This window comes from Hirsutella rhossiliensis (assembly GCF_020360975.1).
Source record: "Hirsutella rhossiliensis strain HR02 chromosome Unknown scaffold00010, whole genome shotgun sequence".
Classification (NCBI taxonomy): Eukaryota; Fungi; Ascomycota; class Sordariomycetes; order Hypocreales; family Ophiocordycipitaceae; genus Hirsutella; species Hirsutella rhossiliensis.
The window spans coordinates 1052189-1079961 of NW_025408676.1; the positions used below are offsets into that span (position 1 = coordinate 1052189).

Sequence of the window (27773 nt, forward strand, 5' to 3'; positions counted from 1 at the left end):
CCCCCCTCCCCCCTCCCCCTCCCCACACCCTCCAGTCTCCGACACCGACGCAGCAAAACCCCACCGTCTCCCTTCTCATGGTACCAGCAAAGCCATCGTCGTCGACGACCTCGTCCGCCCCATGTCGACGCCGCCCGCCCCCAAGACATGCTCCCCCGCGGCGACGGCCTCCTCCTCGTCCTCGCTGGGCCCGCCGCCCCCCGACGTCGATGTCTCGGGCCTCGACGGCCTCTCCCTGGCCGAGCGCAAGTGCGCCCTCGTCGACCGCGAGCCCGACGCCCAGGGTATGGGCCGCTACCGGTGGTACGTCTGGGGCCTCTGCAGCTTCGGCTACTTCCTCGCCCTGCTGTGGGCCCAGGCCTTTGGCCTCGTCCTCGGGCCGCTGCAGCAGGAGCTCGGCTTCAGCAACAGCCAGTCGGGCGCATGTCGAGCAGCTTCAACGCCGGCTTTTTCTGAGGCTTCATGGCCGACGTAGTGGGAACGGACCGGCCCCCTCCCCCCTGGCCATGCTCTCTCCCTGTCTCTCGCCTCTCTCGTCTCTCCCGTATATGCTTCATCGTCTGGCCTCGATCAAGGCCGTCGTCGGGTCTTTAACCTGACCTGCCTGCTGTCCTCCGTCTTTGGCCTGTGCCTCGGCGCCGCAAACAGCTATAGCGCCTTCCTCGTCCTCGCCGCCTTGTCGGTTTCGGCGTCGGCGGCAACATCCCCATCGACGGCGCCATCTTCCTCGAATTCATCCCCCAGGTCAGTCGGGCCCCTTCAGCCTAGACGCACGCACGCGACCCTCCAAAGCTGACTCCATCCAGCGCCGCCGCTTCCTCCTCGCCTGCCTGTCCGTCTTCCAGCCCGCCAGCGTCATCGTCTGCAGCGCCCTGGCCTTCGCCTTCATCCCCGGCAACTCGTGCGCGCCCAACTTCGCCGACACCGCGCCGCTGCCCTCGTGCCGCGCGCCGCCGCCGCCCCGGGGAGCCGTGCTGCCCGCGCGCCGACAACATGGGCTGGCGCTACCTGCTCTTCACCCTCGGCGGCCTGACCCTCGCCGTCTTCTTCATGCGCACCCTCGTCTTCACCTGCCAGGAGACGCCCAAGTTCCTCATCTACCGCTGCCGCGACGCAAAGGCCATCGAGACCATGGCCCACGTCGCAAAGACCAACAACACCCGGTGCCGCCTCACCCTCGACGTCTTTGACTTTGTGCAGCCCCAGCACGACTGCCACCAGGTCCGCTCCGAGCTGAGCCCCCTGTACACGGACAAGCGCAAGCTGTCGCCGACGAGCTGCACCAAGAGGCTGCGGCACGGCCTGGGCCGGCTCAAGATTCCTTCAACTCGACGCACATGACGGCCTTGACCATCCTGACCTGGTTGACCTAGATCCTCGACTTTGGCGGCTTCACTATTGCCGGCTCGTGGCCTTTGACTTTCCCGTCGTCCCACTCCTCCCCCCCCCCTTCTCCCCAAAATACCCGTACTGAGCAACCTATGCCATGGCTTCTCACCGCGCCTCAGTCCCGGGGCATCTGACGTGTCGTGTCTTGACTTACTTACACCGTGTCCCAGGCTTCTACCTCCCCGCATCCTGGCCTTCAAAACGGCGCAGCTTCCATCGGCCTCGAGCACACCTACGCCTCGTACATCTACTACTACGGCCCCGGCATCGTCGCCGTGCTACTCGGCGCCTTTGACTCGCGCGTGCCGGCCATTGGGCAAAAGTGGACCATGGTGGCCTCGGCGGCCTGCATGGGCGCCTCCATCTTCCTGCTCTCCCAGGTCGACACCCCCGCCAAGAGCGAGGGCTTTTTCGTCCTCGAGTACTTCTTCCAGTCCATGTTCAACGCCGTCCTCTACGCCTGGACCTCGCGGGCCGCCTGTTTGGCATCGTCAGCCCCCTCATCGCCCAGTCCTTGTACGGCCGCTCCGAGGCCGGCGTCAACGCCGTGCTGTACCTGGCCGGCAGCGTGAGGCTGGGCTGCGTCTTGACCACGGCGCTGTTGCCCACGCGTATCGTGGAGGATTACTCGGACAGGGGCTCCAAGGCCCACAAGGTCGTCCCGGCACAGCCTTGATGGCTGCTTTTCACGATTCCAAGATGCTCTTTCAAGGGAAGATGCTATACGAGCGGCCATGGATGGGGCATGGAGCATGGGGCTTGAATATGCAAGGAGGTATATATATATATGCCCGGGGTGGGAGGGTATCGCCGGTCGGAACGGTCATGGCTATTTCCAGATTCACACTCACAAACAATCGCGAGAGAGATTCCTCCCCCCATATGTCGGGGAAGCAAGTGTTACTTAGCGCTCGATACCTTGCATGTAGACGACTTTTCTTTGATGAATAGTAGAAATCGACGGAAACATGTTGGACTAGCTCAAGGAAATATTAGGGACAGGCTACTTCTTATCGAGCGCGACAACTAGACACGCATATCGCCATCACGACGCCGCCTCTCGACCATCTCTTCTCCAGCACTCCGGTGATGCGCTGGCCATCGAGAAACAAGCGGAACCTGTCTAGCCGAAAACCTTCGTGTTCCTGCATATCCATTTCCACATGGCCAACATCCTCTTCCGATCCAGCGGCTTAATGCCGTCTATTGTCGCCGAAACCCGCCTCGTCAGGCCAGTTTCAAACACGAGCACCGGCTGCGCCTGATTGTCGCCAACATCACCCGTCTTCCGGTGGGTCAACTCGCTCTTGAAGAGCGGAAACAGGGGCAAGTACGGGTGCCACATGCCTGACGCTGTGAAGGCGCCCTCGAGGCGGTTGAACCACTCTTCGGTCGGCATCAGGTCAAGAGGACGGCCCTCGGCCTGTTCTGCTTCCGCGATCCACTGCATCCATTGGTCCCATGTCGGCGTGGTATGCGGGTTCAAGACGTGATACACGGCCGTTCCCACCTCGGCCTGCCTTGCGCTGCCGTCCTCGCTCTCCCTGCCGGGGGCCATGTTTTCGTCCGGCAGGGCAATCTCCAGTATGGCCTGCGCTGCAAGCTCTACCGGCATCCAGTCCGCAATCACATCAGGTGCCCCCGGCAGGCACCCCATGATGCGTCCCAAGCCAAGTCCGAGCGGGTATATCTCCGTAGCGTTCCAGGCACCCATCTCGTCGCCGCAGAGCTGGCCACCGCGGATAACGGACACGGAGCAACGGCGAGGACCCTGCACACTGCTCCCGTCGATGCCGCCGCCGCCAGCAAGGTGCCTGCAGGCTGCCGCGCAGACCCGCTCAGCGACCCATTTTGATCCAGAGTAGCCTATCGGCAAGGCGTCCGAGGCGTCTTCGGATAGCCTCTCCGCCGCCGTCGGGGTGCCCACGCGCAGCATGGCCGTAAAGGAGCTGATGAAGAAGAAGCGCGCACCGCTCTCCATCGCCAGGCCGATCAAGTTGCGCGTCCCCGCAATCTGGTCCTCAAAAGAGTCGAGGCGGAGTCTAAAGTTGACTGTCCAGGCCGCGTGGACCACGACAGTGGCTTCTTCCACTATGCGCCGCCACTCTCTCTCCGCCAAGCCCAGATGTGCGTCGACCAGGCCGCACGGGAGGCACGCCACTTTTCTGCTGCCGCGGCATCCCCTCTCGAAACTGCCTTCGGGCTGCTCTAGGTCGGGCATGCCGCGATCCGCCAGCGCCGCCGAGACGCGCGCGCGAGCCGCGTGCGGGGACCGCGCCCTGACGAGGCAATATACTGCTTTGACGCGCGCGTCCTGCCGGAGCCGATGCAGCACGTACACGCCCAGAAACCCCGTTGCGCCTGTGAGCACCACGACGGTGCCGTCCTTGACCCGCGGCGCCGCGCCGAAGCTTCCTCCAAAGTCGCTGTATTTCTCAGCGAGGTCGTACATGGCCTTGAGCCGCGCCTTGTCGTCATCTCCCTCGTCTGCATCGTTTCCAGCAGGTCGGCTGGCGTTGCGGACTCGACGCAGGTACGCCGTCAGTTCCTCGACGGTTCCCCAGTCGTAGACGACGTTTGAGGGCAGGCGTTGTTTCCCGAGTGGCGACAAACACGTCGCCTCGATCAGGTTCCGCACCTGGATGCAGGCCATGGAGTCCACGCCCTGCTTGAAGAGATCTTGATGAGCGTCGACCTGGCGCCCGAGAACCCGACGAAAGCAGTCCAGCACGGCCGAGAGCAGATCCTCGTCTTTGACCGGCGTGGAACCAGGTGACATGGCCATTGGCCTCTGGTACGCGGCCTCTATCACATCTACGTATCTCTCCTCGGCCTGGCGGCGCAGAATCGTTCCCTTGCTGCGCTTGTCAAGAGACCTCTCTCCCCCTTGCGCAGACACGGACACGACGAGCAACATTGACCTCGGAATCCGGGCGTGGCTCTGCGTTGCCGAATTTACCCTGTCTACCACAGACCATGCTGCATCGACGAGCTCCTCGGGAGGGAGCTCGCCACTGGCTGGGAACAAGAGGATGCCGGCATAGTCCCTGCCACTCCCAAAGATTTGCACATCTTGAAACAGCTTTGTCGAAGCCAAGATGTCTGCCTCCATTGGCGAAGGATCGAACTTCTTTCCATTGACGAGCATGATCTGGGCGTCGGCTCGGCTGTGATGGCGCCACGCGTTTGGCCTTGAGGGGTGTGCCTCAAACAAGTCCGAGGTGGCGTAGGAGCCGTCAGCGCGGTTCGTCTTGGCCATGCACGGCCAGCCCGGCTTCACGACCAGCTCGCACAAGTCATCCTCGCGAGGCTCAAACTCAAGGAGGCTCGCGTCATCGACGGGCCGCAAATACTGCCACTCGGCGTCGGCCGAGTAGTCTCGGTGGGACGACATGAGAAAGCCGCACTCGGCACTGCCCATGCGCGACAGGAGCTTGACGCCAGCGCGGACTAGCTTGTCACCCACGGGAGCCGCCAGGGGCGCACCGCCCACGCCAACCAGGTCCATGGTCCGCAGGAGCTCGACGCCGCGGTCCTCCTCGGCGAGCCACTGGAGGACAGAGGGCATCGACGAAAGGTACTTGACCGGGACGCGGCTTGCGGCGCGAGCAAAGGCGATGGCGCTCACGAGGTTGGCCGTGGTGATTGGTGCATGGCCCTCGGGGAAGCACCAAATCATGGCGCCGCTGGTCCAGGCCCGGAGGCAGTCTGCGAGGCCTCCGTGATACAAGGGCGTGGCCGAGAAGGTGGCGGCATTCTCTCCGTCGGCAAAGCGCGGGAGAGCCCCGACCACGCCAGCATGGCTCTGGGCGATGGGCTTTTGCAGACCAGACGACGTGCCTGACGTGTGGAGCCAGTATGCGACATCGGGCACCTGGCGGCATTCTCCGGGCCACGTCTCGTGATGCTCGCGATAGGGGGGGATGTCGAGGACTCTGATGCCGCCGTCAATGCACTGGCCCTGTTCCCGATGACGGCCATCGACGAAGATGGCTTGGACCTTCAAAACAGCGCAAAGGTGCTCAATCGCCGGCGGCTGCAACCGAGGACTGCGGGCACCATCCAGTCAGACAGACGCTCGACCAGACCGACAGACATGGCCGGTGTCGGCAACTTACGCCAGTAGCAGCGTCGACCACCCCAGGCGCATGAGCCCGAGCAGCGTCGAGACAAAGTCGGCGCTGCTCGTGCTCAGCAGTCCGACGGTGGGCGCCGCTCCGTCGCCGCCGGGCGGCGGCCCTATCAAGCCGGACAAGGCTTGCGCCGCAGACAGCGACAAGTCGCGGAGCCCTTGGAACGAGATGATTGTGTCGTCGGCTGTGTATACGTCAGCCTCGACGCTGCAACAACAGTGCCGCTGTTCGAGGACGGAGAGGAGGCAGCCCACGCGTCTTGCCTGTCAAGGGCGCAAAGCCGAGGGCCGGGCGCTGGGGAAAGAGTCTGGCCTGCTCGTCAACCAGCTCGACGACTGTCCTGGCCGAGTGCACGCCATCGAGGCCTTGTTGCTTGCGCTGGGCGGCCTGTCCAAGCGTGCAAGTAAAGTAGTTTGCGTCGGCCATGGTTGCGGGAGCGTTGATGGAAGCCGCCGGGATCCTTCTCGACTACTTTTAAATAGTGCCGCCACAGAGCAACTCCCGGCCATGGTGATATGATGAGTCGCCATGGGTCGGAATCGGTCCACGTCATCGACGTCACCACGCAATGCATTCTGATCGACCGATGCCAAGAGCCATGGCGAGGCAAACCGAGCACACGTGTCTACGTCCTGGCGCTGCATGCAACGCCTCCGATTCTGGTTGCCGGCCAGACAGCGCCATGACAAGTGTCCTGCAGCGACGGCTTGCGGCCGTGGTTGGGAGAGCCGCACAGTCAACTACGTCCACCTACCGAGAGCATTGCGAGCCGCCTTTGATTGCTCGAGGTGCATGTCGGAAGGTGAAATGCCGCTGAGGGTCACATTGGCATGAGCCACCGTTGATGTACGGCTTAGAGATCGACTCATTCGTCGGGTGCAAGCAACATCAAGCCAACAGAAATTCACTCCTGTTGGTGAGTTACACCGCCGAGGCCGCATCTTTGCTGCTGTTCATTAATAACTCATGTCAGCACATCTACCCTGCTGGTAAGTCACATCCTGCCGACACGCCACGGCGGGAGAGGTCAGGTGGCCCGCTTGGAGACGCTGATGGCACCCGCGCCTCCGAGCGTGGAGTCAATGTCGGCCAAGAGCCGCTCAATCTCGTCGCCTACCTGGTGGGGCTGAGCCTTGTGCTCTGATGAAGTAGTCGAGGGTTCGTCGAGTGAAGCTGGGCGGTGCTCCAAGGTATGAGGCGACTTTTCTGCGAGCCCAGTTCTCGTTGATCATGGCCAAGTCCCGAAGCTGCTGGCGCTTCCTGTCATTCTCGTGCTCCAGGGTTGACGCGGCAGTGGCAATGACGACTTGGATCAGCTCCTTGGCCCTGTTGACTCTGCCGGCGAGGGAGGGGGTGACGGGGCAGTGAAGGGACTCGCCGAGATGGTCGGCAGCGGCCCTCGAGCGAGAGACCTGTCCACGGCCTTCCTTGACGGATCCCTTGCCGTGGAGGGCGATAGAGGCGCCGGACTTCGTGTTGAGGGTTCTGAGGCTGCTGCCGCGAGGGTCGAGGATCTGGCCAATGAAGTTAACACCCGGGTAGTCGTTGACAGGCACGTAGACCTTTATGCTGAATGAGGTCGGGCGGCGGTAGCCTGGTAGTGGTTGGTATTTTGGAATCGTCTTGATGGCCGTCTGGACCAGGCATGTCTCTCGTCTTGGAGGGATCTGCGATGACGCTGCAGACGGGTGTTTGTGCGCCTGCCCGACTGGTCGTATTCGGGCTCTGGCGAGGGCTATTTGCTCCGCTTAGCAGGCACAAGGTCATGCGATTGCAGTCTCTAGGTGATTTCCTGGATGCGAAAGACGGTCATGTAAGCGTCGAGCTGCTCGGTCGTCATGGCAGACGTGATGGCAGTGGGGAGGAGGCACTTGGGTCCAATCAACGAGACAGTGTCGGGGACAGGCGGCTGCTTGCGGTCATTAGGATCAAGCTTCATTGTTGGATCGCCTTTGGTTCGTTTGTGGTCACGTTTGGATATCACAACGACAGTGGACAAGTGAAGTTGAACGAGAGAGAGCGGGAGGAGAGGGAAGAGGGGCTTTTATGAATTCACTTGCGTCGCTAACAAACTTTGACCAGACGTGGGTGGAGGTAAGTTATGCTGGGGCTGCAATTACTCTGAGCCTGGTCACGTGCAGCTCTCGAGCAAGTAACCACGGTGTAAAATTACTCGACCGTCGACTTCGCCTTCAACAACAGCTGGCGAGACGACTGCACAGTAGTGGTAGAACTAGCTCTACAGTACCAGTTGCAAGATGATGGTGGGGGCCTACAACTACCTTATCAGACCGAAGTAGGCGAGAAAGCGAACAACCCCGACAGGTGGGGAAAGGAAGAGCATAGAAATGGCTAAGGTGGATGACGATGCGGAATTCAATCAAGTTGGATTGCAAAAGAGAATCGTGCCAGAAGCATTACATAAACTAGCTAAACTAACCGACTTCATGACTTTGGAGTCTTTGCTGCTAGTGCTCGTCATGTGTTGCCTGTCGCCATGCTCCGTGCCCTCTACGCAATATTCTCCCATCAAGCACTTCCCGCATACCCAAATCACGCCTTATATTCTCCCCCTCCAAGTTACCCTCTCCAATCCTCCCCTCCTCCCCCCTCACATAATTCGCAACCTCTGCTATCGCGGCCTGCCCGCTCCTTGATGCCCCCTCTCGCAACGCACGTCCGGACCACCCTCCGCATCGCCGCAAGCCTCGCCCGCCGGCTTCCCCGCTCCTCGGCAACGCAGCCCCTCGCCACCGCTCTGGGCTCCCGGCTCCCCCGGTCCCGCGCCATGGCCTCCGCCGCCGAGAAGCGCCTCGCCGGCAAGACAGTCCTCGTCACCGGCGCCTCGTCCGGCATCGGCCGCTCCACCGCCCTAGAGTTTGCCCGCACCAGCCCCCGCGACCTGCGCCTCATCCTGGCCGCCCGTCGCGTCGACTCTCTCCGCCAGCTCGCTTCGCAGATTGCCGACGAGGTGGGCCACGGCGTCAAGGTTCTTCCCGTTCAGCTTGACGTGAGCAAGCCGGATGAGGTTCGCGGCTTTGTCGGCAACCTCCCCGAGGATTGGAGGGATATTCATGTTCTCGTCAACAATGCGTGAGTCTGCGTGCGTTGTGAACACCACTCAAAGTGTCGTTGTGAGCTGATACCGTTTCCCAGCGGCCTCGTCAAGGGGGTAGCCCGGGCCCCCGACATCGACGAGCAGGACACCGACATCGTCTTCTCGACCAACGTCACCGGCCTCATCAACATGACCCAGGCCATCCTGCCCATCTTCCAGAAGCGCCCAGACGGCGGCCGTGGTGACATCATCAACGTCGGCTCCATTGCCGGTACGTTTTCCCAAGCCGACGCCGCACGACAAGCTTGATCTGAATTCTGACAATGCATCATGTCCACAGGCCGAGAAGCGTATCCCGGCGGCTCCATCTACTGTGCAAGCAAGGCCGCTGTGCGCAGCTTCACCGAGAGCTTGCGCAAGGAGCTCGTTGCCACTAGGATCAGGGTCATCGAGGTCGACCCGGGCCAAGTCGAGACGGTAAGTCGACTCGGACGCTGGTAAAACTCGGCTTGCATCCACGCTAACCTGGTCCGCTTTGTCAGGACTTCTCTCTTGTCAGATTCTATGGCGACAAGGCCAAGGCCGATGCCGTGTACGCGTAAGTCGAGTCTTTCATCCCCTGGCCACCATGTGGTGCAGCTGCTGATGACAGGCTGTGTATTTCCAGGGGCTGCGAGCCCCTGACCCCGGACGACGTTGCCGAGGTCGTCGTCTTCGCCGCTACCCGTCGCGAGAATGTGGTTGTTGCCGATACTCTCATCTATCCCAGCCACCAGGTGAGGAGTAGACAAGCACATCCAGCTTGTGAACCGGACCCAGCTAATTCGGCCTTGCTGCAGGCATCGGCGCTCATCATGCACCGCAAAAACACATAGAGAAAGGCTAAGGCGGATGCCAGAGGGAAGTATATTTATCAAGTAGAGATTTGCCCAAGGGCCACCTCCGTTTCGATCCTGACTTATTCATCACCCCACTGCTTTCTTGCGCATCGTCTCCAGGACATCAGCGATGAGCCAGGCCGTCGCATGCTCATTCATCATACATCAACCCCGTGCCTCGCCACCATGTCGGCTTGTTCGAAAAGTTCTCTTGCCTCTCACTCACTTGCCAGAGGCAGTGACCACGACGGATCTAAGTGAGAGGCCTTCTAAGATCGATGGAATTTTCTCTACCGGCGTTCCGTTAAGGATCCATTCTGGGTTGAATCAGATCCTTGCCATCATAAATGATAGCACCGCCGGTGTTCAAAGATAACAAGAAAAGAGGAACACAGCAGACAACAGTCACAGGCGGCGTTGCCAGGTGCGTGCCCGTAGCAGAGGTCACGGCGAACTCCACGGGCCAAAATGAAGAGTCGCTTGATGATGACTGCCACCTACTATCTTGACAAGTTGCAGGCGTCTTCTTCCCACCGTGACTTTCCCAAGGAGTTAACCGAGACGCCGCGCTCGCATGGAGGAGAAAATGGATAAGGAGTTCTGGAGAGTAAGGACACTGGGAACGAACCGCGGAAGCAGAAACAGCATCAGTTCTTCGCAGGATATGACCATGGTCGAGAGCACTAGCCCCGGTGCGAATTGATCCCTGGCAGGCGTGGAATGGGCTCAGTCTCCGGTGTGCTGAAACAGAGGCGAGATGGACTCGCCATAGTGGTTGCGGCGAATCGCTTCGGCCAGCAGGGACGACAGATCAAGAATGACCAGCTTGTTGGTATTCGTCGCCCTCTCTTGGTTGATGGGGAAGCTGTTTGTAACCACGATGGTATCGATGCACTCGCACGCCTGTAGTTGCTCCAAGCAATCCCCCCCAAAGACGCCATGCGTGGCGATGCAGTACACCTTCTTGGCAAATCCCCTTTTGACGACTGCCTCGGCTGCAGCAATCCATGATCCTGGTTTGTCAATCATGTCATCGACAATGAAGACGGTCCGGTTCTTCACGTCACCGACAAGAGTAATCATGTGCTCGGCCTTTGGGTTCTGAAGCGCGTTGTCTTCCTCGTCGGAACTGGCAGCCACCGGATCGCCGCCACCCCCAAGGGACTGTCCCTCGGGCGCCAAGAAGGAGGCATGAGACGCGGCCATTGGGTCTTCGTCGACGCTTTGTTCGGTTGCCGACATGGCGGGGGAAGGGAAATCATCCTCGACGATGTGGCCCTTGACCAGGCGACCATGAATCACCTCTTGAGCACGCCGATCATCGAAGCCTTGTTGATCCCCGGCCGAGGAAAGCCGATGAGTCCGGCGCGGTGGCGTTTTGGTGGAGACGGCGGCAGCCGACGGACCACCGTCCGAAGCCCCGGGAGAGCTTTCGCCACGGCGAGTAGGTGAACCCCTTGCATTTGCAATCGTTCTAGAGCTCCCTGACGGGGCTCTTCCGGAGATTGATTGCCGCTCATGCTCGACATTCGGGGTGTGGGAGGTGGTGGAGCACGCCTCGGCACGGTTCAAAACCATGCTTGCCGTCATGCTTGTGCCACGCTTCCTATCCGTCGTCACCATGCCAAAGTTGAGCTTCAGAGCATCGGCAAGCGACGTGACTCGCTTGGTGCCACCAGCGTTCTTGGAAACAACAACAGCTTCCCGCCAGTTGGGGACATTGCGACGAACCCACTTGGCAATGATGGGCTCGGCATGCAAGTTGTCCACGGGGCACTTGAAGAACCCTTGCATCTGCGAGGCATGGAGGTCGACGGTGATGATGTGCTTGACACCAGCGACTCCAAGCAGATTGGCAAGCATGCGTGCGGTGATGGCACCTCGGTGGGACTTCTTCTTGGACTGGCGGCTGTAGGGAAAGTAGGGGAGAACGGCTGCGAGCGATGAGTATGATGGCAGCGGGGGTAACGCCAGGACTGCAGCAGAGCCGTGTACGAACCTGTGATCTTGTTGGCCGATCCGCCCTTGCATGCGGATATCATGATGAGAAGCTCCATGATGGAGTCATTGATCCTAGGGCTGCCGGACTGGACAACGAAGACGTCCTTTTCGCGGACACTGGTCAAGATCCTCACGCTGGTCTCGCCCTTTTGCCCAGGTGGTCAGCCCAGAAGCCCAACGGTCAGGCGGGCAGACGAGAGGACCAGGAGCTGCGGGGAGCTCACATTGGAGAACTGTGTCAGCTCCGCGTCCGCAGGCGACATTCCCAGATTCTCACATATTTGTCCAGTGAGAGCCGGGCAGGAGTTGCCGGCGAAGATGAGGGTGTTGCGCATCGTGGCGGATGCACGCACGGCGCGAGAGTGAAGGAGGAGGAAGACAGGTTGGTGGAGGTGAGAAATGACCTCGGGAAGTTTTTAACCCCTGCCTGATGATTTTTTGCCTTTGGCTGTGTTCCAAAGTGGGTTACCGTGCGATTCGCGGAGGTATACTGTACGTTGGGTATCCGTATGTTGAGTATCCGTACTCCGTACGTTGAGTGTCCGTACTCCGTACAGCAAGGTCCCGGCTGCGCCCCCTTGGTCCCTTATTGGCCGACCGCCAACAGACGTCCTCTAGCCGGTGCTCGACAGTGTCCCGAGAAAGAAATACAGTACCCAGCACTGTATCACCGCCGACCAGAACCTTGGCCACGAGTCCCACCACAACTGCCCTTGTCACCACCACGTCGGCGTTCTCCGCCTTCTGCTGCATCGCTGCGAATCGACCACCGCGAGTGCCGACAAACGGGGTAAAAACGCAGCTCTCCCGACTGTCTACCTCGGCCGCCATGGGCATCCCGCGACTCACGACTACCCTACAGCCCTATGCCGATCTTTGTGTTCTGCAGGACGAAGCTGTCGTTATTGACGGGCCGGCTTTGGCATACCACATCATCCATGTCTGCAGAATAAATGGTGTCGTTCAACCGTCATATCGACTCGTCGGCGAGACCACCCTGGCCTGGTTGGATGAGCTATCAAGCCATCAAGTGGTCGTGTAAGCAAATTTCTTGGGTCTACGGAAAGTCTCATGGGGCTCGACTAACGCACCGTGAGTCGTTGGGCCCCTGCAGCCAGGCCATTTACTTTGATGGATATCTCCCGACGTCTAAACGGGAGATTCGCATGGGGCGACTGATGAGGAATTCCGCTCAGATCGGCAGGCTCTTCTCCGACAACCCTCTCGGATGCCCACGGAGCCAAATAGCAGCTGTCGGTGGCCAGAACCATGGCCTGAATCGCTTCAAGAGCGTCTGCTTAGATGTCTTTAAGGCCGGCGATCCGGGCACCAAGCCCTTTGCGGACCCAAGCTTCTTCGTACCAGCCGTCGTCGACGCTTTAAGATCCAGCGATCGATACCGGAAGCTGGTCCGGCTCGTGCCCGGCGAGGCGGATGCCGTCTGTGCCAGACATGTGGCGGAACACGGTGGCCTGGTGCTCACGTCGGACTCTGATCTTCTCGTCTACGACTTGGAAGCTGGCAAGGTCGCTTTTTTCCGGGACCTACACAGGGGCGCCGACTCGGCAATCCTGTGCTCCAGCTTCACACCCCGCTCGATATGCGGACAACTCGGCCTATTGCCCTCGACTGGCATCCTTCGAGTGGCGTACGAGCTGAAGCATGCACCCCAGGCGACGCTTCCGCAGTTATCTCGAGCTTGCGAACAGCCAGCGGCAGACCTGTTGGACTTCCTCGAGTTCTACAAACAATACCAGCATGACAAAGAAGACGAAGACTTCCGCAATCTGGGCCACGAATTCTTGCCGCGACTCACGGCTCTTGACCCACGGCTGTCAGAGCTCGTCGTCCAGCTCTACAGCCCCTCGATTAAGTGGCATTCCAACAGCGCCGCCAGAGTTTTCCTTCCTGTCCTGATTGAAAACCTCGACCGGGGCAGTGCGTGGCAGCAGAGCACCCCCATTCGCCGATTGGCCTACACCTTGCTCAAGATGGGCTCTGTCAGACCAAGCATGCCGATACTGGAACACAGACGCGTTCAAAACGTGGCACAGAAAGGACGGCTGGTTGAAACCGCACCCGCGGCTGAGGCCCAACAGTACATCGACGAGGTCTTGAATGTCATCGAGCGCTTGAAAGACTTGACTTGCGTGGCAGGCAGATACTATTGGCCTCTGGTTGGCCTCGCTCTTGACATGGGTGAATGCCAGAGGCAGGGCAAACAGTCACACGCCTGGCACATGTTCCAACAGCGGTACAAGCAGTCGCTGGCGTGGGCCAGCAAAATCAGCTGGGATATCGTCCATTTCTTTGCCCAAGTTCAAGCTGCGTTGTACTCGCTTCGTATGCTGCGTCAAGTGCTGTCTATTGTTCGCGAGGGTGCGACCAAGTACCATCTTCCATCCAACGCCAAGCAGCTATGGTCGGCAATGCTTCACTTCCCTTCACTGTCCAGTTTTCCCGACATTGATGACATCCTGAACCTTCTCCTCGGATCAAGACAAGTGGGATTTGTGCGAGAGTTTGGCGAGCTGATGCGCTTGCATGTGCCGTCAACATCCGAGCTTGGCGGCAGTGTCAAAGTTGCAGCGGGCAGTGGCATGGATGAGGACATCCGGAAGCTGGCCGCCAAGCCCATCTCGAACAAAGCCAACATGTTCGGCCCATTGTCTATAGACTAATGATAGATGGGTCATCTTTGAGTGATGTCCATTATTAGGTATCTTCGCAATCAACAGTGGACACGGCCAACACAGCGTTGTGCTGCCCCTTCAGGACACTCCAGGGACATCCTTCGTCACTCAAGATCTTCGCCCACCGCATCTCACAAGAACGACCGCTTTCCCTTATGCCATAGCTCCCCAAGTCCCCTCTGAGCCATGAATTTCATCCAACAATTGGAGGAATGGATTCGACCTTTCCTGCAAATTCTTGACATCCTGTAGCAAGTCTTCCTGCGCGGCAGAGCTCCCTGCTACGCGGATAATCCGCCAAGCGCGGCGAAACTCATCACGTATCGACACGATGCCGTTGTGCGTGACTGTTCGGGCGACGTTATGATCCAGCTCGAAAGGATCCTCGATGGCGAAAAGGTAGCGGTGACGTATCTCCTTGACCTCCCCGCCCTTCTTCGGTGGATGTGCCTGTTGGCCTTTGTTGGCATGGCCGGCTGCGCCTGATCCCATGGCCTGCTCGGCCTGGGGGTTGGCCGCGCTCTGAACTTCAAAGACCGTCTTCGCCCCGGTCCAGCCCTTTTCCTGCTTGGTGAGCAATCCGCCTTGCGCCCGTAGGCTCAGGACGTCTCTTCCCCAGTCGAAGCCCTTGCCAACGCCGCTGCTCAAGATACCGGTGTGCGCAAAGTACTCGAAGAAGCCGCGCAAGAGGTTTCCGAGACTCTCGGCGTTGTGGTTGAGCTGTTTGGTGCCTGCGAGGTGCAGTATTTCGCGCTCGTTGCGCCAGAACTGGATGTTGCGGCCGCGGCACCAAAGTGTCGTTTCAATCTCGACCGGTGATGGATTTGAGCTGGGCCCGGGTGCAAGGTGCTGCAAGTTGGGACACACAAACGGTTGGACGACGTTGACGAGGTAATGCAACACCATCAGTACATAGCCATAGCTGCTTAGGGTGCCGCGGTAGCCAGAGTTTATCCCCCGCGCCTTTGCCCAGTGCTTCACAAAAAGCACCATTGGCCGCACTCTGGGATCTGTGTGGGAGTAGCAGCGCAGGAGCGCAGTGTTGTGGAGAGCGAGATGGGCGGAGAAGTTGATGTCGCACTGGACGCCGGCTCCAGACGTGGGAAACTCCAGGTCGTCTCGATATTTGTCCCTTGGCTGGCTCGAAGCCATGTTGTGTATGTCATGTAGGTCTCGGATCCTCAGGATAAGCAGGATTGATTCGGGCGGCACGGGAATGACAAGCTTGTAGTCCACCGGCCCTGTATAGGCTCGGCGAGGCGGCGACCGGAGCAGCGCAATGTAGTCTGCAATGTCCCTCGTCTGGCCCGCATCGAAAGTGCCCTTGTCAAGAGCGCTTTCAAGTTGTCGAGAAAGATGGAAAGTCTTATGCCCAAGGCCCACCGCCTCGAAGTCGACCTCGCCGTTTGAATGGCCGACTACCTCCTTGAGGAAGACGCGCACGTCATTCTGCGTGACGCCCGAGATGTATCGATTGGCGACTTCCAGCCGCGTTGCGTCGGAAACTTCCCGCGAGCCATAACGCAGGCCATTCAGGAAACCTTTGGTCCTCGCAAAGTATTGTGAAGGTGTTTCCTGCTGACCCTGCTCCAGGAGAATCAGTTGGACAGACGGTATTCTTTTGATCCTATCAAGAGCCATTTGCAGATCTTTGGTGTATTGAACGGGGTCAACGCCATAATTTCTCCTCCATTGGACGTCCTTCCAGGCAGACAAGGCCTGCTCGGCCTGTGGCTGGGCGTCATAAAGTTCGTCCCTGGCCGGCCAAGTTTCCCAGATCTGCAATGCCTGTTCTCCTTCCATCTGCGTGAAGACGCCAAGGAGAGACCGATCATTTGGCATGTTGTATAGCGGCTGAAAGGATAGAGAAGGGTATCTCGCCACTCGCTCCTGGAGCAAAGGGTCAGAGAGCCCTTGGATAAAAGCTTGGCAGACGCGGTTCAAGATTGCCCAGTCGGTAGCAGTGAATTCGCGTTGATTTGAAATGGTAACATCTCGTCCGCCTGCTCGACGCAACAGCCTCTTAGCTAGACCATAGTACGCTGCGAGCGTAAGGTTTGGACCCTGCCAAAGGCGAAAGCGTCTCGGCCCTCCGCCATCGCCGCACGAAATCTCAAACTCCGTGAATGGCACATTAGCATCCTTCTTCTGTGACTTGGGGCTCGCGACGCCATCGCACGGGGAGACTATTTCGTGTTCAAATTCTTCGTCGGCCGCGGCCTCTGGCGCCTCGTTCTCGACGCCGTTTTCCCACTTCTCACGCTCAGCCAAGAGTGCCTGGCGGAGGGATTCGGGAGGCTCTTCGCAAAGCTTGATGATGGGAACTCTCGTGCGGCTGAGTAGCCTTGCACCCAAGCCAGCATCGAGAAAGGCCTTTTCGAGCAGCCGCGGGATGGGCGATTCCGTTGCGTCAGGGGGGATCTTGGACATGGGCGAGAGCAATCCCAGGTCCATATCCGATGCCTTTGTTGCAAATCCAGATGACAAGCTCCCGAAGCATTTCAGGTCCACAGATGAAGGGTGAAAGTCGGATGCCTTATTTTCGAGTTGTTCATGGCGAGAGATTACGTTGCGACATATGAGTTCGATTCGTTGGCGGAAGTTTTCTTTCTGGGCGATTTCCGACAGTTGGATTTCCGACCTGGGAATGACTTGCTGGCAGAGCCTTTCCAGGAGCTCTACTTGCGAGGCAGCATCTTCTGGGTTGAAATAGGTCCGACGCTGATAGTGTGGGGGCCCAGGGGCATATCGAGATCTTTGTGTCGAAGATGGATCTTGTTGGAAGGCAGGGGGGGGGATCTGTTGACCATATGGCACCATGTTTGCGTTCCAAGAAGGATAGGCAGAGTGGTTTCGGGGAGAGACGTTCCAAGGTGAGTTTCCATAGAAGGCATCTGCATGTCCAACCGGGGGAATTGCAGTCGAGTGACCGGCAGCCTGTAAGTGTCGTTGGTCAGAGCGCGGACCAAAGGCTCGCCCCGGAGGCCCCACGCCAGGGTTGGCTTGACGTGAAAGTTGCTGAGCTCGTGAGTCTATGGGGATGGACGCGTGGGAGCTCATCTGCCGGCGCTGAGCCTGGTTCGGACGTCTCCTGCTAGCTTTGGACGGGGGCTCCGGGGGTGTCGCGAAATGTGCTGATGTCTCACGGCCAGTCGAAACATGAGGCACAGGTCTTGGAGGCTGCGTATCCTGCAGGCCAGGCTCGTCGCCCGGCGAGGCGCTGGCGAGGGCGAGGCTGCGCAGACGACTGTCCAAATTAGCAGTCGGGCCTTGGCCGCCTGGCTCAAACGAGCTCGGGTGTTCTGATGCCATGGTGGCCCGTGACGATGCCGAAGGAAAAGACAAGAGGTCGCGAGGGAGATGCAGCGCGTCCTCAGTTTATGGTCCCAAGTAGGGTCTTCGCGATGCAGTGAGCCGGACACTCTCCATGCATGCTCTACCAGGTCACTGCAATGTGGAAAGCCGACATTTGCAGGGACCTGAGGGGCAGCGAAGTTGCGAGAGGAGAAGAGGCGGGCTTGAGTGTTGTTTGTGACTGGATACACCATTCAGAGAAGGCTTGTTGACCGGGTGTGACGAATCTCAGGTGCTATGGGATATGTTCTTTGGCGAAGTTACCGTCGTACAACCAGGTCCAAGGGCGTTTTGTAGGGGTTCTCGACGTTCGGGCTGGTGGCTTGCGACTGGTCAGGGCCCCCGTAGTTCTCGGTGTGAAGAATGGCTCAAGGGTGGCGAGAGAGGATGAAGGAGGCCATGCGGAAAAGAGAGAAAACTAGAGCCCGTCCAGGCCCGGCCCACAATGATGACAATGCCTTTACACCCGGGCTTTGCGCTAATGGCTGTATGAGCTGAGCTGCATAAAGCATCAAGTTGAGGTCATGGGTAAGGTTTCCGTCTCAACTTTCGCGGCTGCTTTCGAGCCCGCATCGCTCCAGGACGAGGTGGAGGTTGCTGGCAGCCTCGCCGAACGGGGCACCTTATGTAATCGATGCATGGAAGCCCAAGGTAAGGTAACGTAATCCACCCCCTTCCCGGTCAGACCCCCTACTCGGTCAGAAAAAGTCTCCACGCGGCGACCCACACTTATGGCAAGACAAACCGAGCACTATGACGGCAACGGGAGACCAATCGGTTCCACGCGAAGAACGGGTCCTGCTCGCCGTCAGGGCCTATCAGCAGGGCCAATTCAAAAGTACCCGCAAGGCTGCGGCCGCATACGACGTCCTCAATCGACAGTATCTGATCGACTGCGCGGTGTCATTCGCCGACGCGACGCTCAGATGAACAACCTGAAGTTGACGGCGACGGAAGAGACTGCCCTGGTACAATGGATCTTGTCGATGGACGAGCGAGGAATGCCGCCGACAGTGGCTTACACTCGTCGGATGGCCAACTTATTGCTTTCCGAGCGAGGCAAAGATCCTGTCGGGGAAAACTGGGTGCGGAAGTTTGTTGGCCGCCACGGCGAAATCAAGGCAAAGTACTCGCCGATACGACTACCAACGAGCCAAATGCGAAGACCCCAAAAGATCCAAGGATGGTACGATCGAGTCGCGGCGACGAAACAGAAATGGGGATTCTTGACGAGGATGTCTATAACTTTGATGAGACGGGGTTTCAAATGGGAGTCGCTGCAACGGCGAGAGTCCTTACCCGGTCTGACCGGCGAGGTCGGGCAGTACTCACGCAGCCTGGAAATCGAGAATGGGTTACTGTGATCGAGTCTATCAACTGCCAAGGTTGGGCTTTACCGGCGAAGGTTATCTTCCAGGGCAAGTTACACCAAGCAAGCTGGTACGAATCAGGAGTGCCCGATGACTGGCATATCGCCGTTAGTGAGAATGGCTGGACTTCCGACGACCTTGCTTTGAATTGGTTAAAGGAAGTCTTTGATCCGAATACACGGCGCCGTACGGTTGGTACGCATCGACTTCTTATTCTCGACGGGCACGGCAGTCACGTCACGCCGGAATTTGACAAGTACTGTACGGCCAATTCCATCGTAGTACTCCAAATGCCTGCACATTCCTCACATCTCTTGCAGCCTCTTGATGTCGGGTGCTTTTCGCCGTTGAAAACCATATACGGCCGAAAGGTTCAAGAGAAAATGCTCGCTGGGATCCATCATATCGACAAGCAGGACTTCCTTCCCATGTACTTAGACGCTCGCCGACAAGCACTTTCGCCGTCGAATATCCGAAGCGGATTTATGGCAACAGGCCTTTTTCCGTTTGACCCAAACAGAGTATTATCGCGGTTACAAGTTCAGGTTGACAAAGTCGGTAACGATCACGGCGACAAGAATACTCCAAGTCCCAACAAGAGCCTGGAAGCAGCCAAGACTCCGCATAACGTCAACCAGCTTACCACTCACGCCGAAAGGCTTCTTCAACGCCGGCCACAAAATACAGACTCGCCAGTTTCACAAGCTATCAACCAGCTTATCAAAGGATGTCAAATGGCCATGCACAGCGCCGCCCTCCTTGCCGACGAAAACCGGCAACTTCGGTCAGAAAACCAGCGGCGAAAGCAGAGAAAGAACAGCGCCGTGAATACATTGGCGACGGCGGTACTCTATCGGTTGCAGAGGGCACGGTTAGGATAAAGCAACGGAGAGAAGAAGAAGAAGAGCGGGTTAAGCGACGGAGAGTGGAAGAAGAGGAGAGGACTAAGCGCCGGCGAGAGAAGGACGAGGAGGGCCAAGCGACGACAAGAAGGAGAAGAGCGGGCCGAGCGACGGCGACAAGAGAACGAGGAATGGTTCAAGCTACGGCGAGAAAAGGAAGAGGAGCGGGTCAAGAAACAGAGAGCAAAGGAAGATGAGCGGGCCAAGCGACGGCGGGAAGAAGGGAGCGGGACCAACGACTTATAGAAGAGCTGAGTGTCCCAAGACAGCGTGCACCACCACGGTGTAGTAAGTGCAGGTCTTTTGAACACACTGCCCGTACGTGTAATAGATAGTCCTAATCGAGTTACTTGTCTCTTGGAGTAAATATGTCGTGGTATTGTGCTCCGTTTGTCTCGCGTAAGGTGCGGGTCTAGTCGGTGGGGAATTTTTGACCGAGTAGGGGGTCTGACCGGGAAGGGGGTGGATTACGTTACTGCAGCCCGCTACCTGGGGAGCCAATAGAGGCGCGGGGGTCCGCGCCTTTAAAGTCGGCGCGGACGTCCGCGCCTGTTTTGTAAGCCCAGCCGGAAGATAGTCGGGCCCGCCTCCGGCCCCGACCTGTCCTCTCCTTTCTCTCGCCCTCCGTACTGTGGCAAGCATATCACGACCATATCCACGGAGGGTCAGCGCGCCGCCATTGCGGCCCAATTTATCCGCCGCCCTTACGCAGAGTAGGCCAATATGGAGCTTACTGAATTCCCTGACGATTGCCTTCCTCCTGAGGGTCAATTCGACTCGCGAGAGTCCCTTCTTGTCTCAATTAATGCGTGGGCAGCTCCAAGAGGCTATGCCTTCACCACAGGCAAGTCCACGAGAGACCCGCGGTCCGGAAGACGCACAGTCACATTTGCCTGTGATCGTGGAGGTAGACCAGGGGCTCATACAAGCAAGGACCAGAAGCCAGCTGAACGGCAACGGTCTACAAGCTCCCGTATCACTGGATGCCAGTTTTCCATCAATGCGAAAGAGAGCCTTGATAAGTCGTACTGGTATATCAGGCATCGCCCAGGCGAGGAGAAGTCGGTCCACAACCATGAGCCCAGTCTGCACATTACAGCACATCCAGCTCATCGTGCCCTCTCCTCAACTGACCAGTCAGCTATTGGGAACCTCGCAAGCGCCGGCATAGCACCAAAGGATATCCGGACATATATGCGCCAGAGCTCTCAGACTGCTCAAGGAGCGACACAGCAAGACATATATAACTGTATCGCACAGCGCAGACGAGAGCTTCTTGCTGGGCAGAGCACAATGCATGCCCTTGCCAATGAGCTTGACAACGAGGGGTTCCAAACCCGCATACAGCTTGACCATGACGGCCGAGTCACAGCGGTCTTATTCGCACACCCGGCGTCACTAGAATACCTCAACGCATACCCAGAATTACTACTTCTAGACTGCACATACAAGACGAACAAATATAAGATGCCACTGCTCGATATGATCGGCGTTGATGCCTGCCAACGGTCATTCTGTATTGCCTTTGCCTTTCTCAGTGGTGAAGATGAAGATGACTACATCTGGGCACTGGACCAACTCCAATCGATATACGAGTTATATGACATTCGCCAGCCATCCGTTATCCTTACAGATCGTTGCCTTGCCTGCATGAACGCAATTTCCCGGTGCTTTCCTGCGTCAAGGTCTCTGCTCTGCATCTGGCATGCGAACAAGGCGGTGCTTAGCTATTGCAAACCAGCATTCGACCGTGAGGATGAGAACTCTAACAGTGATGAGAAATGGGTTGAGTTCTTTGGGTATTGGCACTCAATCGTGAGCTCGAGAGATGAGGAGACATTCGATCAACAAGTTGAAGAGCTGGAGAAGCGCTTTGTACCACGATACGTCAAGGAGGTTAGCTACATACGGAAACCTGGTTGGACCCGTATAAGAAAAGCTCGTCAAGGCCTGGGTTGATCAATATGCTCATTTCGGCAATGTGGCTACTTCCCGGGTGGAAGGCATCCACGCATTATTGAAGAGCCACCTTAAGAAGTCAACACTAGACCTCTTCGAAGCAACGAGGGCAATCAAGCAAGCTCTTCTCAACCAACTGGCCGAGCTACAAGCCAACCAAGCCAGGCAGCATATACGGATGCCAATTGAGCTCTCTGGAACCGTATATAGCACGGTACGTGGCTGGGTATCACACGAAGCCTTGCGACAGGTTGCAAAGCAACACAAGCGCCTCAACGAGAAAGACATCCCTGCTTGCACAGGCAGCTTCACCAAGTCTCACGGTCTCCCTTGTGCGCACACATTACAGCCGCTCATAGAGGAAGATCTGCCACTCCGGCCACAACATTTTCATACGCATTGGCGCCTTCGACGGGATACCAAAGAGATTGGTCAGGTCCTCATAGAGCCTCGTCGGCGATTGGACCAACTTGTCGCCACATCGAGGATAACACAGTCATCCACACAGCGCGAGCCAAGTGCATTTGAAGCCATAGAGCCAGTTCTACGGCCAAAGGCGCCACCTACATGCAGCAAATGCCACCAGAAAGGGCACATCATGACATCTCGCAATTGTCCTTTACGCTATAGCGACATACTGCAGCGGGCAGAGGCACGGGCGGCAGAGACTGCAGAGACGGCAGCAATTGCAGCGACTGCACAGACTGCACAGACTGCACAAGCAGTAGCAATTTCAGAGACTGCACAGACTGCAGCAGTCATGGAGACAATCACGGTTGCAGTCACTACAGTCTCTACGGTGTCTACAATTGCTGCAGTCTCGACAGGAATTGCAGAAGCTACAGAGACTACGGAGAATCTACGATATGATGACCCACGAGCCATCTATCAGAGGTATGTCAGGGCAAGAGACTCTTGGTATAGAGCACAGCCTCGCGGCAATCTCAAGACCAACCAGGCATACCGAAAGGCAATGGGCTTGCCATTGCGCTACAGCAAGACTGAATATGACTGGTGCCTCGACTGGAAGCAAATGTCAAGGAGCTGCGGCTCGAGGAAATGGACCAAGGAAGAGATGATGGCATACCTTGATTGGGATAAGGCAGAAGAAGAGCGGTTAGATGCCCGGGTGGCCGAGGAAATGCAAGCGCAGCCTTTCTCACGAGAAAGAGGTACTGCAGGTATATGGGCTGACTGCGAGAGAGACTCGGAGGAACAGCAGGCAAACTATTCCCGCATATAAGTCGTCTGCTAGGACCGGTCTGTATAAGTGCGCCACAGTTGGAAACCACAGCAATTCTAGATTAAAAAAAATTTGAGTCGATTGACACTCAAATTGACGCTGTGGCCGTTGAGTACTTTTGCCGATGTGCGGGAGATATGTGCAGTAAAACTGGCGCGCCAGCGCGGTCGCGGCGGGCGCTGTTCGCGGCGCCCACAATGGCCAGCCGGGCTTACATAACAGGCGCGGACGTCCGCGCCGACTTTAAAGGCGCGGACCCCCGCGCCTCTATTGGCTCCCCCGCTACCTGGGCATGCTTACCTTAGGTATGTACGAATACTTCGTAAGTTACCTCTCTGTACCAGGTCAGGAAGAGATGTGAAGCAGCAGACCCATCACTTGGCCACGCGGGTTGTCCTGGGGTATTGTTGCCCATGAATTGCCATTCAAGTCGTGGTTTTTTTTTGAGCCGCTGGTGAATGGATGCTAAAGGGTATTGCTATTTGCCCAAGACCAGGCGGCAGTCATTCGAGCAGCTATTATAGTTAGGTAGTAGTCGAAACAGCCATTCGAACATATTATTACTAATCGGGCAGCCGGGCGAGTAGGTACTGTACCTACCTACCTAGCCGCTCGACGCTGAAAGAGACCTGCCGCCAGGCTGCCAGCTGCCAGCTGCTCGAGGTACCCAGTACCTGGTCCTGATGGCAGGCCCCACCCCCCCTCTGCTAGTCTGCTTCTTCCGAGCCTTGTCACCGACCACTTCACTCCGTTCTTTGTGTTTGCTCTCATCATTCTCCTTCACACTACCAATACCAACTAAATCGGCGAGCCCGCTTTCGACGAACCCTTCTTCTTCGACTGCAGGCGTCAGCTCTCCGACTCTGAAAACCACCGCTGTCGACTCGACCTTGCCTGCGAGCCACGATCGAACACCAGCTGCAACGCAATCATTCGGCGCCCGTTTCCCAACTTTCACATTCGTCCGCCAACGGTCTGTTTTCTTCACCACGCACACTTCTCCTTGCCGCGGCTCGCGTGTGTCCAGCGGCACACACACACGTCCATTGACGGCTCCTCGTCGCCGCCGCCATGAGTGCTCCTCCGCGGGGGGGCCAGAATGGCGTTCCGAGAAATACCAGGAAGCCGAATCCCCTGCGGCCCATGCGGAAGGCACCCCGGCCCGCGAACCCCCTCGTCGCACCCTCGCGAAAGCCTGCGGCCAAGCCTAGCTCGAAACCAGCTCCCAATGCCTCCCGAAACGCTGCCAAGGGTCCTGCCCTCGAAGAACTGCGCAGCATGTATGGTGGCTGGTCCGAACCTCCCCCACAGTTCCCCTACACCGACATCCCCATCATGACGACAAAGAAGGCTCTCATCGATGGAGCCCGCTTCCATGTCATGAGGTTCTTCCAGCCCAGGCTCAACGACAAGCCCGTCGACCCCACCGATCAAGACGCATTTGCTCGTCCTGTTACTCTGCACAGACGAGATGCCCGCCAGCCTCCGCCAGGGAGAGCCGTCAAGGCAGAAGACCCCGAGCCGCCGCAGACCGACGAGCTTGAGGCGGAGAGACTTGCGCAGATCAGGGCCGAACGAGAGGCCCAGCGTGCTATGGACCAAGCCAAGATCGCGCCCGTCGCCAAGGAGACCAACCCAAAGAGGCCAAAGAAGCAAAAGGAAGAAAAGACGTCATTCAACCGAGCTCCAAAGTCGGAGGCTGCCAAGAAAGAATCGGACCTCCGCTACGAGGAAGCGCTCCCTTGGCACCTGGAAGACGCTGACGGAAAGAATGTGTGGGTTGGTAACTACGTCGCGGCTCTCTCCAAATCCAGTGTCGCCTTCATGATCGACAAGTCTGTCTTCCGCATGGTGCCCCTCGAGAAGTGGTACAAGTTCACATCCAAGCCTCCGTTCCAGCCCTTCAACATCGACCAGGCCGAAGCGCTCATGAATAAAAAGATGGACGTGAGCCGATGGGTGATGAAGGATGAGGAGCGAAAGTTGGGCCAGAGCGACTTGGAAGCGACACGTCGACTCTTTTATGGCCGTGGCCCCATGGTCAAAACCGAGAGCGACACGTTCAAGGCTGCCTCAAGGTTGGAGAAGCTCGAGCACGATGAGCTAGACATGTCTGGAGACGAATTCCAGGATGACGATGAAGCGCCTCACTTTGAGCGCAACGATGACGAGGACACCAAGGACTCCAAAGACCGGATTCGCCGTGAGCAGCTTGGGGCGAACCTGTTTGGGGATGGAGACGAACAAGAAGTCGACAAGGAGCTGCAGGAGCAGCTGAGAGAGGAGCTTGAGCGACAAAAGTACGGCAAGACGACCAAGAAGGCTCTCATCAAGAGAGACCGAGAAGACATCTACGAAAGCGACAACTCCGAGGACAACCCTTGGAGCAGCTCCGTACGTACCTCATCCCTTTGCCGCAGTGAATGAAACTAACCGGCTTCATAGTCTGACGATGACTCGAGCGACGAAGATGAAGAGGGGAACAAGGAAGAGGACAAGAAGGACGCCGACAAGAAGGACGCCGACAAAAAGGACGCCGAAGGCAAAGATGGCCAGACTGAGGCAAAGGACAAGGCCAAGGCGGCAGGATCCAAGGGCACGACCACCCCGCAAGGCAAACAGAAGCAAGGCGACCTGCTGAAAAAGAGCAAGTCCCTGAAGCGTGCGGGCTCGCCGACTCTGTCCGAGTCTAGCGGCAACGAGTCGTCGCGGAAGAAACTGAAGAAGTCGGCTGGCCCTGCTGCCGGCAGCCGATCTGACACGCCACTTCCACAGACGAACGCGCCGCGCCGCAGCAAGCTTGGTGGCGCAGGACCCGGCAGCGATGGCGAAGTGACTGCTGGCGAGCTTTCCGACGGGGCTGGTCCACGGAAGAAATCCAAGCTTGTTGACAGCAGCAGGAAGGGAACGCCGGCAGCGTCGAGAGCGGGCAGCCCGAACCCAGCGCAAGGCGGTGAGTTCCTGCGTCCAACTTTCATCGCGGTCCAGTCCGGCGCATTCATGCTGGCAGGCGTCTGTCTTCTACTCCTTTGTCGTGCCCGCTAACAAGAAATCGGCTGCAGGTGCGTCTCCAGGTTCTCAGACTGGTTCGGGGATTGAGCCGTGGGAGATTCTTGAAAAGATCCCATCCGAGGGTATTGCCATCGGAGATCTCATCAAGCCTTTCCAGGGTCGCGTCGGTGACCGGCCCGGGCAGATGCCCAAGGGCGAATGGATCAAGCTCGTCAAGCAGCTGTGCGACTATGGACCGGACAAGCGCTTGCGACGACGGAAGTGAGCTGGTTTACATGCCAGCGCACAAGTGATGTGGAGGCAGGGACTTGGGGTTTGGGGTACACGGGCAAGAGGAGCAGTCTCTACTGAGACGCCTTGTCACGGCTATGAGTGATTTTTCTCAACGACGAGAGACGCTTGGCGACGAGAACATGGTGGCACAGAACAGCGATGACGGTTAGACAGTAGTTAGCAGAGCTGAGCTTTAACAACAGTCAGATCGCGAACGAATGGCATCGTAGACGCGGTTGTTTCTGTTTCAATGGTGTCTTCTTTTCGACTTCTTCTTTATGAAAGAAAAACGGGTATCTCGTGTTGTGCTAGACCTATTCGTCCATTTGCCAGGAGTACTCTAATCCCTTGTTCCTCTCCCGCCGATTTATTGCCTTGAAGCGCTCCGCCTCGGAGCCATTGCCACGGTCCACGCCGTCCCATCGATATCCGGGTTTGATCCCGTACCGATTTGGAGGGGCGGCGCCAGCATAAACAGGCCGCCGTTTGGACGCCTTTCCCTTGCCCGCCGTGGCCTTTTTCTCGCTCATAAACTGAGTCATGGGGTCATTCCACCGGTCTTGTTCTTTGAGCTCCCGGTTCATTTGCTCGTCATTAACGTTCCTCGCAAAGGGCATGAGCTTCGCATCTCGCAACTGCTCTTTTCGTTCCCGGGCTTCCTCCAGCTGTACCTCGCCCCTGAGGGCTTCTTTGGCCTGGAGCTCCTTCTGCTGGGCCTCGGCGGCGACTCTTCGCGCTTCCGCTCTCTTCATGGAGATGTCGATTCTTCGTCCAGTGGCGTCGCGGTAGACAGTCTCCTCCTCCTTGGCGCTTTTGCGGTGTCTCTCAAACTCGTATTGTTCCTCGCGTTGCCGTCGTTTCAGTTGGGCTGAAACTGCCGCTGCCGTCTGCAAACCAGCATGTGTCCCGTCGCTCATTTTCACGGCGCCGGCAACATCTTCGATGACCGGGCCCTCGTCCTCTCCGGCCCGGGCGGCCTCGGCATCCGCAGCTGCCGCCGCGAGGATGGCATCTGCCGCGGCCTTGTCGTCGTTGGCTGAAGCCGCAGCATCCCCGACCCTCTTCCAGTTGCTCTTCTTGGTCTTTCGAAACTCGGCCGTCGTGCCAGACACTGTCATCGGGCTGCCGTCGTCTTCATCGTCTGGCTGCGTGCTGGCGCGAGCCCACGTCGAGTCGTCATCGTCGGTGATGAGAAGCCCCGCCGCAGCGGGGTGCTTGCGCTTCCGCTTTTTGGTAGGTGGTTTGGGATCTGCGACAAGATAGCGAGAGGCAAGGTAGTCTCCTAGATCTGACGGCATGCCGACGGCGTTGTTCTGAAGCTTCTGTTTGGCATGGCCCGATGTGGCGGCAGTGGTGGAGGCGCTCGCTGCTCAGAGGTACAAGAGTATGCGGTTAACGAGGCGCCTCATGTACCTAGGTACCCGATATCTAGCTCCGCCACGTAACTTAAATGTGCAGCAGGGATGCCTGCCTGGCTTACCTAACGCACACCAGCGGGGCCCACCTAC

At 58.0% G+C, this 27773-nt stretch overlaps 9 protein-coding genes across 9 annotated transcripts; 4 read left to right on the plus strand and 5 right to left on the minus strand.

The window, feature by feature from the left end:
* Positions 1-121: 121 nt before the first annotated feature.
* Positions 122-2065, plus strand: HRG_08443 (membrane transporter; the record flags this gene model as incomplete). The annotated part of the gene is made up of 7 exons (XM_044866914.1): positions 122-370; positions 655-744; positions 807-917; positions 970-1244; positions 1374-1404; positions 1560-1838; positions 1901-2065. The coding sequence occupies 7 exons, from the start codon at positions 122-124 to the stop codon at positions 2063-2065; spliced, it is 1200 nt and encodes a 399-aa protein (XP_044717801.1).
* Positions 2066-2512: 447 nt separating this feature from the next.
* On the minus strand, positions 2513-5948 carry HRG_08444 (male sterility protein; the record flags this gene model as incomplete). Its single annotated transcript, XM_044866915.1, has 3 exons — positions 2513-5438; positions 5508-5706; positions 5777-5948. The coding sequence occupies 3 exons, from the start codon at positions 5946-5948 to the stop codon at positions 2513-2515; spliced, it is 3297 nt and encodes a 1098-aa protein (XP_044717802.1).
* Positions 5949-6549: 601 nt separating this feature from the next.
* HRG_08445 (uncharacterized protein) lies at positions 6550-7461 on the minus strand (the record flags this gene model as incomplete). The annotated part of the gene is made up of 3 exons (XM_044866916.1): positions 6550-6587; positions 6640-7156; positions 7330-7461. The coding sequence occupies 3 exons, from the start codon at positions 7459-7461 to the stop codon at positions 6550-6552; spliced, it is 687 nt and encodes a 228-aa protein (XP_044717803.1).
* An 849-nt stretch (positions 7462-8310) lies between these two features.
* On the plus strand, positions 8311-9455 carry HRG_08446 (short chain dehydrogenase domain-containing protein; the record flags this gene model as incomplete). The annotated part of the gene is made up of 6 exons (XM_044866917.1): positions 8311-8615; positions 8679-8851; positions 8921-9057; positions 9123-9178; positions 9248-9356; positions 9420-9455. 6 exons carry the CDS (start codon positions 8311-8313, stop codon positions 9453-9455), a joined length of 816 nt encoding a protein of 271 aa, XP_044717804.1.
* A 729-nt stretch (positions 9456-10184) lies between these two features.
* HRG_08447 (phosphoribosyl synthetase-associated domain-containing protein) lies at positions 10185-11794 on the minus strand (the record flags this gene model as incomplete). Its single annotated transcript, XM_044866918.1, has 3 exons — positions 10185-11392; positions 11458-11605; positions 11684-11794. The coding sequence occupies 3 exons, from the start codon at positions 11792-11794 to the stop codon at positions 10185-10187; spliced, it is 1467 nt and encodes a 488-aa protein (XP_044717805.1).
* A 494-nt stretch (positions 11795-12288) lies between these two features.
* Positions 12289-14140, plus strand: HRG_08448 (XPG domain-containing protein; the record flags this gene model as incomplete). Its single annotated transcript, XM_044866919.1, has 2 exons — positions 12289-12497; positions 12574-14140. The coding sequence occupies 2 exons, from the start codon at positions 12289-12291 to the stop codon at positions 14138-14140; spliced, it is 1776 nt and encodes a 591-aa protein (XP_044717806.1).
* A 165-nt stretch (positions 14141-14305) lies between these two features.
* On the minus strand, positions 14306-16606 carry HRG_08449 (cid1 family poly A polymerase domain-containing protein; the record flags this gene model as incomplete). The annotated part of the gene is made up of 2 exons (XM_044866920.1): positions 14306-14981; positions 15024-16606. The coding sequence occupies 2 exons, from the start codon at positions 16604-16606 to the stop codon at positions 14306-14308; spliced, it is 2259 nt and encodes a 752-aa protein (XP_044717807.1).
* A 7445-nt stretch (positions 16607-24051) lies between these two features.
* Positions 24052-26257, plus strand: HRG_08450 (Transcription Factor IIF, Rap30/Rap74, interaction; the record flags this gene model as incomplete). The annotated part of the gene is made up of 4 exons (XM_044866921.1): positions 24052-25374; positions 25426-25522; positions 25568-25933; positions 26043-26257. The coding sequence occupies 4 exons, from the start codon at positions 24052-24054 to the stop codon at positions 26255-26257; spliced, it is 2001 nt and encodes a 666-aa protein (XP_044717808.1).
* A 322-nt stretch (positions 26258-26579) lies between these two features.
* Positions 26580-27563, minus strand: HRG_08451 (pre-mRNA-splicing factor of RES complex domain-containing protein; the record flags this gene model as incomplete). The annotated part of the gene is made up of 1 exon (XM_044866922.1): positions 26580-27563. One exon carries the CDS (start codon positions 27561-27563, stop codon positions 26580-26582), a length of 984 nt encoding a protein of 327 aa, XP_044717809.1.
* Between the last annotated feature and the right edge of the window lie 210 nt (positions 27564-27773).